This window comes from Ambystoma mexicanum, chromosome 3p (assembly GCF_040938575.1).
Source record: "Ambystoma mexicanum isolate Mex_15411 chromosome 3p, UKY_AmexF1_1, whole genome shotgun sequence".
NCBI classification, from domain to species: domain Eukaryota; kingdom Metazoa; phylum Chordata; class Amphibia; order Caudata; family Ambystomatidae; genus Ambystoma; species Ambystoma mexicanum.
The window spans coordinates 346,821,886-346,836,538 of record NC_090925.1 but is presented as its reverse complement, the minus strand read 5'-3'; the positions used below and the strand labels follow the sequence as shown (position 1 = coordinate 346,836,538).

The following is a 14,653-nucleotide window of genomic DNA, read 5'->3' as shown; positions in this document are numbered from 1 at the left end:
GTGTGGCACAATGGTATATCATGCCCTGCTGTTGTTTTGCACAGTATTCTCTTGTGGGTAGATGCAACGGTTTTCCTTTCTGGGGTCCTTCTGTTTTATATTCTAATAGCGTACGTGTGGATGCTTCACCCCGGGACATGCTTTCAAGTTTTAAGAAGTTATCCTCGTAAACTTCTGCCCCGTCAGCGATCCAGCCCCCTTATTTTGCATAGAGACAAATGCATCAGACATCCCCCTTCCTTTACAGTCACTTCTTGCGGCAGAAATAGATTGTGTCCCTGCTACCTGTGAGATGAGTGAGCACATGTAATAGGTGCCATTAGTGCTCCCTCGCCCCACCATCTTCATCTCCCTATACCAGGCGTTTTGGGGAAGGAGAGGACCTGGCTTCTGAATTATATTATATAATTCAGATATTTTGGATATACTCCTTTTAGTGCGTGTCTTCCCCTCACCATGAGCAGGTGTACTCATACTACCTTTTTGCATCAAGGACCAGAAGGGAGAAGAAAAAAAAAAAGAATACAAAAAGGCAAATGCACATAGTATTCCAATCTCTATCGTATTTACAGTAATTCTCATCTTTCCCCCCACCCCCATTTCTGCTAGTACTCTCAGGCCCAACTTCTTGTCCATCGATGGGCCTTTTATACCATCTAAGAGCAGCATAAAACGTCCAAGATCTCAAATACATCCCATCAGGTGACGCTTGGTGGTTCCGTTGTGCTGCTGTCATCTTTGAGTACGTCGGCTAAATGGATCCATGCCGTCTTTGATCTTCACTGCTGTTGGTGTGGCATACACCACTTCAAAGGGGCTGCAGAATCTTGGCTCCTTCCACTTCCAAAACCACGTTGCGGATGAGGACTTGGCTCACCCAGATAGAGAGGCTGTACTTCCAGAAACTCCTCACCTGATGGGCACCATGCTGTTTTTCCAGTGTCGACTGACTAACATGTATGTCACTGTACCTGGCGGGACATGCAGCGTAGAGTTTTAGTCATTTCAGTCATTTACACTTTCATTCAGGATTTCTGAGCTAGCGATAGCGTCTGAAATTGAACGTGTGGGAGGGACAGGTGCATGCATCCTCCGACCCATTACAATTTCGTGCAGAGTCAAGGGAGTATCAGGTAATATCACCATATATATGGTCGCCGTAAATAATATCGCCGGGAAAGTGTTGTGGTGATATTATTTGGGTGATACATATATATGGACAGGGGCAAAAAAAAGAAACTCAGTTTGGGGTTTGCGGGGGTGTCCCCCGCATGTTCCATGCAATAATGTCACCACAAAAAAACGGCAATTTTTCGGCGATATTTTTGCATGGCGAGATTTTTGTGGCGACATGATTACATGGAACCGAGTCAAGTTGTGATCCGCAAGGTGAGGCAGAAAAGGCTAGTTTCGGCATAGAGTAGAGGTTAGCTTCGCCAAGTGTTGTTCTAATAGGCCATTAATCCCATCAACAATCCCGTTCGCTTACAGTCAGTACACTTTGCAGGGTTTGTGATTTATTCCCATGAGGCACGCAATTTCCTCAAAAAGGCAAACTGCTGGCCATTATCCAACCTTATTTCTTCACATATACTGCACCTTTTTTGCATCGTTCTTTGCACATGGTCTGGCCTCCAGCCAACGTGAGATGGGACAATTATCATCATGTACCGATAGGAGGCACACCTTTCTTGCATGTCAACGTAGGTGATATGCAAGAGCCGGAAGGGTCCTTTCGGCCGAGGTAGTCTTTCCTGCGCCGTCTTCAGAGTATGGCCACACAAAAACACTTCACACAATTCCCCACAAACTCTGCCACTCTTCATGCAAATTAGGCATGTACCACCGTAAATTTATTTCTGCTGCTATACTTCCTTTGGATGAATGGGTGGGGTAGTGTAGCTGCTCCAATGCTGCAATTAGCAATTTCCGGAGCATTACAGGTTTCCCAGTGCTATTCTGCCTGTATACAAGATCGGATGGAGACAAGGAACATCCACGCTGTATCCACAGATATTTTCCCTCTTTTGGTACCTCCTCCTACAGCTCAATTATTTGGACATGGGGGGGGGAGGAGGAAGACGAAATCGAATTGAAGTTCTCTCTTTCTATCGCCATGAGTGATGCTCTTTATTTTGAACCTCGGTACCTCCTTGTGCTTCCTTCAGGTAAATAAGATGCTTCTTCCGCTGCTCTGTCTACCATTTTGTTCCCCAATGATATTCTGTCTTGTCTACCTGTGTGGGCAGCGCATTTTATAATTGCCACTTCTGCTGGTACTTTTAACACCTCAATTACCTCTTTAAGCAATTCTGCATGTTGCACCGGGGAGTCATCACTTCGTCTGAACCCTCTCCTCTACCATCGTGTTAATCCTGAATGTATTGTTGAGGCGACGTAGGATGTGTCGGACAAGATGGATCATTGCCACCAATTCTGCTGCTTGTGCCTAATAGTGTGAGGGTAATCGCAGTTGGGATGCCATTACATTTTCCACATTTATAGTGCACAGCACTGTCACTTTAGTATGTCTCCTTCCTGTCTCAGAGTCTATACTTGACGACCCGTCATATCTGCCCCTGTTATCTCTTCTTCTTTTACCTGTATGTTCCCTTCCAGTCTGTCCGTGTGCACCGCACAATCATGTATGTAGTCCCCCTTCCTCTATGGGCTAAGCTATCAAGCTGAGTTGACCACTCAGCACCTCACTACTTCAATGGCTGGGTATAACTCGTAGCCGGATGCACTCTGTGTGGTTGGTATGCTCTTGGATTTCTCGAGGATGGCAAATAGCGCGTGCGCCCACGTATAGTACTATGAGACACCCCACTGTAATTGTTGTCACCTTTTCTATGGCAAGCGCTGCAGCTACAAGCGCTTGTTCGCAGGGGAAGTGTCCTTGCATTACGGGTTCTAAAGTGCCACTGTAGTAGGCTTCTGGATTCTGTCCATGTGGCTTGTGCGAGGACTGCCGTCATCACCGAGCCTTCCGAGCGCGAGAATACATAACATTTCACTCTGTAGTTTTGGCGTTGCTAGCACTGGCGCATGAGCCAATGCATCTTTCAGCTCTGTGAAGCTCTCATTCATTCCTGCTGTCCATTTTAGTTCACTGATCTTTGTGATCTTCTTTAAGGCCCTTTAATAGTGGCCTTGTGGATGTGGAGTTCTCGAACACCCATTCCCTGCAATAGTTTTTGCATCTATTTAATTGTGTGTGGGCGTGTGGTTAGTGTATTGCCTGTAACCTTTCTGGTGTTACCCTGCACCCCTCAATGGATATTATCTGTCCTAGGTGCACAACCTCTTCCTGGCAATACTACAGCTTTGCTTTCTCCACCTTGTATCCCTTGTCCGCTAGCAAAGTCAGAAGATGCACTGAGTCTGCTCTACACTCTTCCTCTGCCTCACTGGATAACAATAAATAATCAACATACTGGATCCCTATGCTTGGCATGTGTACATTGCTGAGATCCATCTGGATCACCCTATTAAAGATGCTGCGTAAAGTCACAGTACCCCTCCCCCCCGGGGCAGCCTCAAGTCAATGACAAGTACGTTGCCTTTGTTGAGATGTTACACAATATTGTGGCGGGATTTGGAACCAAGGGAAACTCTGCTTCAACCAGATCAATGAGGGGGCGTATATTCTGGATGAAACGCCATGACCCACCCTTAGATATCTTTATTGGGTACATTGCTGTGTTTCACAATGATATGGAGGGCTAGATGATGCCCTGCTGCCATAGTGCGTGTAGGGTAGATTCCCTCATCTGCTTCTCTGGATAATGGGCATTGCTTCATCCAGGATAGCAGTGCTTCCTCCCTTCATTTTATTTGTACTGCCCCCACTCAATTCAGTGCTCCTACATCGTGGGGCCCCTTAGTCCATAATTTTTTTCTGCCACTTTCTTGACATCTTCCATTGCCTCTCCTTTCTAGCGGTGTTCGTATTGGTATCAGTTTCTCTTTTACTTGCACTGGACAAGGTATTTGTAGCTGAAACACCATCTCTCCCTCCTCCTACGAGAACAATTGCTCATCAGATACTCCTTTGTAAGAGGAGTGTGGCTAAGTGTGTGTAATATAATGACTGGCATGGTGCACCTCATCCCTTTCTCTGTGAAGGACATTTAACTTCCTGAGCAAATCCCTCCCCAGTAGATTGATACGGGTGTCTTTGGAATACAGTAGGGAGGCCACAAGATGCTGCATCCCCATTGTCATGGGTAAATCCTCTGTAACTGGAACTGTGACCACCACCCCAGATACTCCCTGCATATCCATTACTTTGTTTGATAGTGGGAATTCTCCCACCCTGATGCAGGATTTGGTAGCTCCCGTGTATGAGAAAGGAGAACTCTCTTGGTCCTATTTTCACTGCCACCTCGGGTCCCTCTTCGGGGTCGTCAGTTACTGCTAGGACTGGACACACTTGCGCTCTCTGTGGGCCCCCCCTATAGCTGCATGTTACCTGGTGAAAAAGCAAAATGGGTTCCCCCACAACGCTGATCCCGGTGTAGTGGGGCATCACGTTCTGTCTCAGCAACACTGCAGTCGCCGCCGCTACGGCTGGTGGTGTCATAGCCAGGACCCTTACTCCTCCTTCTGTGGTTTCCCCCCTGTGTCTGCATCCCACCCTACTGTGTGGGCATTTGTGCTTGTTGCGTTTGTGCTGGAAGATGCCAGATCTGCTGCCACTGTGGTGGTGCTGTGCCAAACCCCTGTTGCTGGGCTGCCTCAGTTGCTTGCATCTGCGCAGGTTGCACGAAAGGGCAAGTACACACCAGGTGCCACATGTTTTCATATATAGCACAGTCCAAGAACCCTGTACCCTGATCCTTTATATACCCACCCTCCCTCGCTGTGGGTACCCTCTCCCCTGCATGCAATTCCCTGGTGGTGCTGGGGTTCCCCATTGTGGTGTGTAGTGCGGCTGCATGTAGCTCCCTTGCTGTGGCATGTTCCACTGAAACCCTCCCTGTGGGACGGGTGCCACTACGGAGGTGTCTTGTACCAACAATGCCCCTTCCATTGTATGCTTAGCCAGTTTCTTCTGTACTGGTTTATTCTCCGCTTTGGTAGCATTTTCTGCTGCCTGCACCTCACTCTCCTGCTTTCGTTTGCAATAATGCACTATCGTTGCCTGTATTTCTGGCCACCCCTTGGCTTCAATGCCCACAATATTTTCCAATGATGCCTGTACTTCTGTCAGCAGTCCCTTTATCAGTATATGATAGAACAAAAGTATACATTCATCCCAAGACTCCAGCCTCTCTTTTGTCCATAAGTCTTGTACCAGTTTTATATAGTCAGCTGGGTCATCGTTTTTTTTCATTTTATGAGCCATCACTGTCCCCAAGTCATAACTGTCAGGATACATACTTCTCATAACTTCCAAGACATGTGCTCGGCAGTTGTTAAAGGGACCCCCGTCATGAGCATGTGTGCTCCACTCCTTTATACCCTGCCTGGTTCCATATTTCATCCGTGTGCTCCCCTATTATTGCTGTGAACAAGATTTTCATGTCCCCATTCGCTAATGTCACCCCTGCTGTCTTTTTCTCGACCGCCTGTATCTATTTATTGGCACCTGCAACGAGGGAAGACAGGCTGCATATTAGATTGTCCCGGTCCATTGTAAACCATGGCACAAAATGCGCGTCCTCCCTTCCAGTAGTAACGGCAGCACTTGCATCTTTGGACTCGTTCCTCCTCCCGGTGTGGTGGCTTGAGTTAGGCCCATTTTTACCTTCCCTACCCTGCTGCAGAGGGAGGTGGGCCAGTCCCCGCTACTCCTACCATGTTATTTCTGCTCTTTCCCCTCCCCCCCCGTCCTACGTCCCTTGTCAGGTGTCCATTCGTCACTATCCCCAATCGCTACACTTGTCCCTTAACAGTCCACTGTCTGATGTCGTGTCATCGCCCCCTTCCTCCTCTCCCCCTTCGTCATCTATTTTGAATGCAATTCTTCCGATAGCCAATCTCCCTTACTTTTCCTTTGTACTTCCTCTTCTACCACCCTCTCCCTCTCACTGAATAATGCGCCTGTTGACGTGTATTCTTCTCTATATCTGCTAGGTATTTCCTCTCTCCCCTTGCGTGTAGCTCCTCCCTTTGTGTGCCTTTGTCCTTTTCCCGCTACACCTTTTGATCCGTCCCCTCCTGGTATTTCTCGCTGGGGATTAGTCTACCCTGCTGCCGGTCATAATGATGGGTAGACACTGTAGGTCGGGGGCAGTGTGCTCTGTCTCTCCCTCCTCTTTTTTTATCTTTGCCCCTTTTCTTTCCTCATATAGCTTCCACAACCCCAGCATGTTCAGTCTACTCGTCAGCTTAGAGCCCCTGTATTTTGTTAATGAATATGAAAACATATTTTCTACTATTTTGCTGTACCCTCCATGGGCTACGCATGGAAAAACTGACCTGCAGTCTCCTGGGCTCACTGAAAATTATATTTTAACATTGCTCGCGATACTGGGGCACTTCGACACATATGGACATGGGGGGCTATCTAAATAGGACATCATCCCTGCTTTTCCCCACCCTTGTCTGTCTCCCGCTAGCCTGTTTACTCACGTCCTTACTCCCACTTCAAGATTCACTCCACAGGCCTAACCAGACACTCCACTTGTCACACTGGCCTTCTCCACATGCCCAAACACTCACTCTTTGTTAGTGTCAGACAGCCCTCTTCACGGGGTCACATGTTGGAACAAATTGATGTTGTGCCTTTGTCGTGCCACCAGCACACAACCGCCGCTACAATGCCAAGCGTGCTATTTTACAATAAGGGACCTTCTGATACCAACTCTGCCACAACACGCGTGGCCTTCTCCATCTCCATAAAAATACAATAAAGTAAAAAACCCAATTCTCACCCCTATGATGCAACTATACAATCGCTGGTACTACACGCAACTCCCGCCTAATGGAGTTCGCCACACACTGCGCACCACCCCTGCCTAATGCATGTATGCACACACCTGCGTCCAACCCCTATTGGCTGTCATGACATGCATTACTCACCGGAATAGCATTTCTGATGATTGTATCTGCTTAGATTCACATGCTGTGCATATGGTCCGACATCCAGTGGTAACCGCAGATTATTGCATCTTGTCTTTTGAGGATCGAAGGGGGACATCGGCATAGGCGTGTCTGTAACATCCCTGCCGTGACGTGTAGTGTACCCAAAATCCCTCAAGCGTCGAGGTCCCCCCCCCCCCCCCCCCCCCCGACTGTATTTTTTCTGCCATGAGGGAGCCCAAGGCTTATGAGTGATTACATAAAAGAGAGAAAGTAGGAAGAGGTCTATGTTCCTTCCACCCAAGCGGGGAGGAAGGGTGGGCGCATGTCAATCTATCAGATAAAATCATCATCAGAAATGCTATTATGGTGAGTAATGCATATCTTATGATGCTTGTTAATCTGCTTAGAATCACATGCTGTGCATAGACTAGTGAGCAGTACCCGGAGCTGGAGGTGGGTTGTGAGAAGGAACAGTAGTGATAAGATGTCTTAGTACTGCTTGTCCCACCTGACAATCAGACCTAGAACGAGTGTCTAGGCAACAGTGTTTTGTAAAGGTGTGTACAGAACTCCAGGTTGCCGCTTTGAAAATGGACCCTAGGGGAACATTTGCAATGAATGCTATGGAAGCCCCAGTGCCATAGAATGTACTCTAGGCTTCAAGGGCAGTTCTCTCCTAGCAAGAGTGTAACGAAGTGTGATGCATTTGACTATCCACCTTGAGATAGCTGACTCCGAGACATGATCACCTTCTCTGCCAGCTGCCACTGAAACAAAAAATTGGTTTGTTTTCCTCAGTGGTTTTATTCTTACCAGGTAAAACATGGCTGCCATGTGCACATCTAATGTGTGTTGGCTTCTTTGGGCCATGTTAGTGGGGTACTGGAAGAAAGTGGGCAGTTCTATTGACTGGTTCACGTGGAACTTGGAAATAAATGTAGGCGCAAATCGAGGGTGAGTGTGCAGAACCACCTTATCTCTGAACAGTAACGAAAGGGTCTAGTACCGAGAGAGCCTGTAGTTCACTAACCCTTCTTATAGAAGTGATAGCTACTAAGAAGGTTGTCTTATAGGTAGGTCTTTTAGACTTGCCTTGTGCATAGGCTCAAAGGAGGGGCCCCATGAGAGTCTAGTCAGAACCACATTTAAGTCCCATCCGGGAGCTCGGTTTGAAATAGGGTGCGGGCGGGGCGGACAATCCTCTTAACCCCTTCCATGAAAGCTTTGATAAACTGTTATTTTCCACCACAACACTCTTTGTTGTGACGTAGTGTAGGCTGAGAGAGCAGCCAAGTTAACTTTTAGTGAATTAAAAAACTAGGCCTGAATCCAGTAAGTCGGTCAGGTACAATACGATATTAGTAGGAGAGAGATGTAGTTCAGAACATTTGGAGAGCCAAAGCTTGTAGACCCTTGGACTAGATCCATGTTGGTCCATGTTTGTCAGTCAGGTATCACTGAAGCGGACCGGTCGATTGAACATTGCAAGGACACGTCATTGCGAGTGTTAGTTTGTAGTTGGTTTGTACACCAGAAACAGGAGCATAGTCAAGAGGAGCAGAAGGAGCCTTTACCGCGATTGCAGAGCAGTGTCAGAGTAAACACCCTGCATACATTTCTGTCAATGTGTGAAGGTCCGCCAAGAGCACACAAAAAGGTTTTATTCTAGCTTGTGGTGGCAAGAGAGTCGGAGGACAGGAAATATGCAACGTTTGTGAAATATTTGGGCACAAAAGCCATCAGGATTTTTAAACAGTTGACCAATGGTATGGAGCACGCACAGATGGAGAGGGAGCTGCATAGCAGCGTCCGTATTTAAGAAAGCTTTAAAGCAACTTGAACAGTTGGCCAGCAAATAAATCTTGGAGGACTATGCATTCTTTTCCATGGCACAATCCAGTGAGAGAGCGAGTAGATCATGCTGTTGCTAATCTTCATATCTTGCTGACCAACTGACATTTCTCTAGAATCGAGGACGAATACATCCTAAGTCACATTAGGAGGACGTCAAACTAAAGAATTGAATTGGCTTGCAGGAAATTCCACTCTTCAGGAAGTGTGAGGAAGCTGTAGAGCTTACAACCAAATGCAAGGCAAATAATAATAAGGAAGTAGACTTGTCCAAGTGACGAGAACCATTGTAGGGATACCAGTCAATGCCCAGGAGTTAAAAGCCCATTAAGAAAATGATGTAATCAGTTGAATAGCCAGAGTAGCGAGGGCGAAGGAACCCGATTATGCTTTAGATGTTGGGATCCTGACAATACAGAATCATCTCAACCTGGTAATTCAGAATCATCTCAACAGTGCCTTTCAGTTATATGCCTCAAGTGCAACAGAACAGTTAAACATGCCAGAGTTAGCAGGGCTGGAGGCAAGAGCGATATGGATAATAAACGGGAGGTGGAGGAGTGGGTCGAGGAGGCTCACCTCTGGTTTCTGAGCGGCAATGTACTATTTTGCACCTGAAAGGCGGCACCATAGAACATTCATTTATCATCCCAGCAGTAATGGCTGCATGGAGGAGTTAAACCGGATGCTGAATGAGACAATAAAACCGAGTATGCAAGATAGAGACCTATGCTAAAGAGAAATGCAATAATCATTGTGAAGTTACAGGACAGTGGAAAACTAATTTAGATATGTATTGGCTCTCTTCGAATGTATGAGGGGGGGAACACTACCTGGAACATGTCTCAAACTTTGGTGGCTTTACCAGAGGTTAAAAAACTAGGCCTGAATCCAGTAAGTGGGTCAGGTACAATATGATATTAGTAGGAGAGAGATGTAGTTCAGAACATTTGGAGAGCCAAAGCTTGTAGACCCTTGGACTAGATCCATGTTGGTCCATGTTCGTCAGTCAGGTATCACTGAAGCCGACCGGTCGATTGAACAGAGGAGAGGTCACAAGGTAACTGACCATAAGTAGGTGAGGAAGAGGAATAGCAAGCTCTTTTATGATGTCAAGAAAGGTGCAAGGATGGGATTTCAGTGAAGATAATGTTTCCAGTTGAATGGATAGTTGGTAAATTAAGGTTTTAAAATCCAATTAAGGTAAAGCAAGTTTTAGGAGATCCAGTGGAAGACATGAAATGGAAAGGGTAGTTGTAGTATACCAGAATGCGACTTTAAAAAGGAGGTGGTACAGGAGAGGAATAGAATACAGTTGTTTTGGTGATTAGGAGATGGGTGGGGGGCAATTAGCGCAATCCAGTGTATGGTGTCCCGCTCTCAGGGCCCCGGAGTGGGAGACACCAAGCACTGGGGTCACCCAGTTAGACACACAGGCCGCAATCACGCAGCAGGCTTCCAGGCAGGGGCCACCCTGCTTATGTCGTAATCACCTGACAAGACACCAATGCTGGGGGCACCCAGCACACGTCAGCCTTGGTCCTGTGATCACACAGGCCGGGGCTCAGACACAAAGCAAACACTCCACGAAGGCGAAGATGTATTCTTCCTGTCCTGTGCCAATACAAGCGACCAGGGGCGCCTCCTGTCCTGTCGCAATGTAAGTGGACATTGTCTCCACACAATGAGACAGAGTTGCCGGGTAGTGGGTCTCTGCTGCAGTACCCCATGTGCATGCAGAGCCCCCTTTTATTGGCTCGAGTCATGACTCGTCTTCTTAAAGGGGCAACACGCCCCAGTTAAAGGGGCGACACACATCACAGCAACAATGGCCCTGCAACCGAGCCCACAACTGTTCGTGCATTTCATTCTGCACACCAGTACTATAATGTATTCAACCACAGCAAACTTAGTGCTTTCCAGTCCAAGTACCCGCTTCAGACCCAGCAGCCCTATATTTTCTGGGATCAAACAGTCAGTCCTCCCTGGACCGTTATGCTCTAATAAGCCTGCCTTTGCAGGAGGCGTCCCTGTCCACTTACATTGCGACAGGACAGGAGGCGCCCCTGGTCGCTTGTATTGGCACAGGACAGGAAGAATACATCTTCGCCTTCGTCATCCTCCATGTAATCAAACTGCCTTCTCTGGTCCTCTGCCACCTGGACCACGGCTGTTTTGGGCAGTTTCCTCCCTGTAGCACTCCCTGCTGTTGGCCCCACTGGGCTGGCAGGCGACGGGGCTGGGCAGACCCATGAATTATCTTCTTTCCCACACCTCCCGCACGTATGTCCTCTGGCTGGGCACTCATGTGCGTGCGGCAAGCCCCATCCACACTGAGGGCATAACGTGGCGCCTGTCTCCTTTCGTGGCCATTCCCCTTTTCTTGCCGGCCTACTTCCTTGGCACTTGACCACGACCTCCAATTTCACCCACTGCATGGGGGCTTCCAGCTTAAGCTGATGCCTGGTGATGTCCATGGCCGAGGCACGCACCTCCACCAGCTCCTGGGCGCGTCCCAGTTCTAGGATCCGGTCAAAGCTCAACCCAGGCTCCCGGAGGACCTGCTTCTGCACCTTGGCAGAGCTACAGCCATAGATTATCTGGGCCCTGACTTAATTATCGAAGTTGCCCAGAGCGCAGGATAGCACGATATTACGAAGCTTGCCATGAAACGCATCCAAGCTCTGCCCTTCCTCTTGACTCGCACAACTCATCCTGAACCATTCAAAGTCACAATTGATCATGGCATAAAGTATTCATTGAGCGCAGCAATGGCTGTGGCATATGTGGTCTCTAGGCCGCAAAGTCTTAAACAGTTTCTGGACAGCTGGATTGGCTGAGTACAGCAGATTGGCCGTTTTACCCTTTATTTTATCTCCACCGCCTCAAAATATAGCTCAAGGTTTTCCACCCAAGCCATCCAACGAGGTCCCAGAACGGCAGGTGCTCCTACCACATCAAAAGCATACAGTGGCGCAAACTGTCCATTCTGCCGATACGCCTCTTGGGCATCATTCTCCTCATCCCCCATGATGGGCAACTGATGTTGCACAGTTCCTTGTCACCAGGGCGCACGAGCACTCGCTCCGAGCCACTACTCTGTGGCGTCCACTCGTGTGATGCCTTGACTTGTGTGGCCCTGTTGCTGGAGCCTGCAGAGTGCAGTCCTCCACAGCACCAAACTCAGGCCTCTAGGTGCTCCTCTGACCATACCCCCACCCGGAAGGAAGAGTGTTCGCTCTCCCTCTCAGATCTGGGGTAGAAGGGGTGGGGCTCTTCTCCCTCTTCAGGCTATGCACCCCCACAGAGCAACTCACCGCCACAGTTCAGTGGCTGGATGTGGAGTCCTTTTCCTGCTCCAGGTGTCACAGATACATGACAGGGCATCCACGTTATGGTATGTTCTCTTCATTTCCCCTTCTCATGGAGACTGCAGGTAAAACGTTCCAGTAGATGGCAGCCACACCACCCATCACCACCACCCGGGCATGGATAAGGGCCCAAACGCAACACATGGTTCCTTCACGTTATTTTCTGTTTCCCCTTTGCCAGGGACTGCTGGCTAAACGCTCCAGCACAGGCTGCCACTCCCCCTTCACCGCCGCTTGGCCCGGGTGTGGGGATAGCTCGAGCAAACAAGTGGCTCCTCCCTTGTGCCTGCGCAGGGAAAAGTGCTTGGCCCAACTGGTGGGGGATGGGTGCACACGACCACACAGCCCCTCCTTCACCCCGCAGTGCAGGGAAAATGTTGGCGGCTGCCATCCTGTCATCGCCGCAGAGCTCCACTCTCCCTCACAGAGCACCACACATACCACTCGCACCACACATACCCCTCGCATGGCCCAGCAAACGCCGGTCAGCCACAGCGGTCGCGCAGTCTCCCCCTCCAACAGGGCACAGGGGCCTGACCGCCTCAGACACTGGGGTCACCCAGTTAGACACATAGGCTTCGATCACGCAGTAGGCTTCCAAGCAGGGGGTCACCCTGCTTATGTTGGGATCACCTGACAAGACACCAATGCAGGGGGCACCCAGCACACGTGAGCCTCAGCCCTGTGATCACACAGGCCGGGGCTCAGACACAAGCCCGGCCGTTGGCACACAACAAACACTCCACACAATGATACTCAGGCACACAGTTGCTGGTTACTGGATCTCTGCTGCAGTGGCCCACGTGCATACAGAGCCCGCTTTTATTGGCTCGAGTCATGACTCGTCTTCTTAAAGGGGCAACACACAACACAGGGGTCCCATCAGAAAAGATACATCAGCTGGTTAGGGGGACACTTGACTACACATGGGACTGAGAATGCGTATTCCCCCACAAATGCTGTCCATTCCATCTCTCGCTGCAACCCCATATTCTCCCTTATGGTTTATTTATTTATTGGACATTTTTATGGCACCTATGCACAGGTGTTACCAGGCACCACAAGACGGGGGGGAGGGGGGCCGTATGGGAAATCATAAGAATTACAACAAAGAAAACTGTTACCCACTTCCCCCCAGGTAGTGGCCGCTCAACCTACTCGTGTATGGCTCCCTATGTCTCCGGACCTACTCACCTTGCTCTTGGCACAGCTGACACTCCGCAGCGCCCCATAGAAGATGGGCAGCAGCGCCATAAGCATCAGGCTTCCATAGGCCAGCGCCGTGCCCTCGGGAGACGCCGGGAGACGGGCCGAAGCATTGGTGGCCGTAGGGTCCGTGTCATTGAGCAGCGAAGGTGTCGCCTCAGATTCCGCCATGGCTGAAGCTATGCAGATGGGGAGTTAAGGGAGCGGGGAAAGGGGGCGGGTGGGGAGGATCGGGCAAACCTAACGGGTGCACTGGATAATTCACGGCGGTGGCTGTGCTGTTTCAGAGGTCCGCTGCTCTCCTGTGCCGGTAAAGCCACGTTACCTAAACAACTAGGAAGTGACGTCGAAACCGGATAAAACGGTGCGCACGCTCCTTTCTTCCCATAGCAACGGGCGGCGGCCTTGGATTGGAGCCGTGTATCGAAGGGAGGTCTGTTAAACATAGGAAGTCTGCGACAATGCGCCCCATATCGAAAATATGACGGTCTCTATTAATACGTACATATTTTCTCAAAACCAATACGAGATAAACGACAATGGAAAATCGCTCTACCTTCTTATAGGGGACTGGTAGTGGAAAACAAACTACACAGTAAGATGGCTGCTAGCTTCGGAAATTAAATGGCACACCCATACTGAAATAACAGAAAAGATAGGCAACCCGCAACGACGTTTAGCATTATTGAGAAGGATTAGGAATAATGAAGAAAGTAATGTGACCAAAATAATTCACATTTTCCATACTATCGTTCAGGAAAGTGATAATTCTATAAAAGACAGGGAGGCGAAGTATTATGCTTAATTCTTTACAACTCGAGCAGCAAATGTACAAGAAAGTTTCAAACACGGAACACAAAAGAACTACAATTTCCTTGAAACTGTCAGTCTTTTAGTAGTTGAAACTTGACTGCTCCTAGCATCCACTCATCACACTGTCCACCAATCAGGAGGACTCATGAAAGATTCATGTGGGAATCCTGGGCTCCCAAGATAGCTAGATTTTACAGGATAGCCTGGGTCCAGTGGCGCAGGTGGTGGTTGGCTAGGGACGTGCATCCCACTTCTGCGGATTTGATTCACGTAGTGAACTTCCTGATGGCTCTGGTAGCAAAGGGCAGAGTGTACAGGACGGTAAACACCTACAGATCAACCATATCGGCAGGCCACAAGTAGGTATTAGGTGCAACGAT

At 48.9% G+C, this 14,653-nt stretch overlaps 1 protein-coding gene across 2 annotated transcripts in view; it reads right to left on the bottom strand.

Moving 5' to 3' along the window:
* The window catches only part of HM13 (histocompatibility minor 13), a 381,463-nt gene extending 367,533 nt beyond the window's left edge, over positions 1-13,930 (bottom strand). The window contains exon 1 of one of the 2 annotated variants that reach the window (XR_011304252.1): positions 13,449-13,791. Coding sequence is in view for 1 of the 2 variants with exons in the window: in XM_069650965.1 (XP_069507066.1) it covers positions 13,449-13,631 (183 nt within the window). In the remaining variant the exon portion in view is untranslated. Of the gene's footprint in view, positions 1-13,448 lie in introns of both variants that reach the window. The other variant, XM_069650965.1, reaches the window with a different exon arrangement.
* Positions 13,931-14,653: the final 723 nt, after the last annotated feature.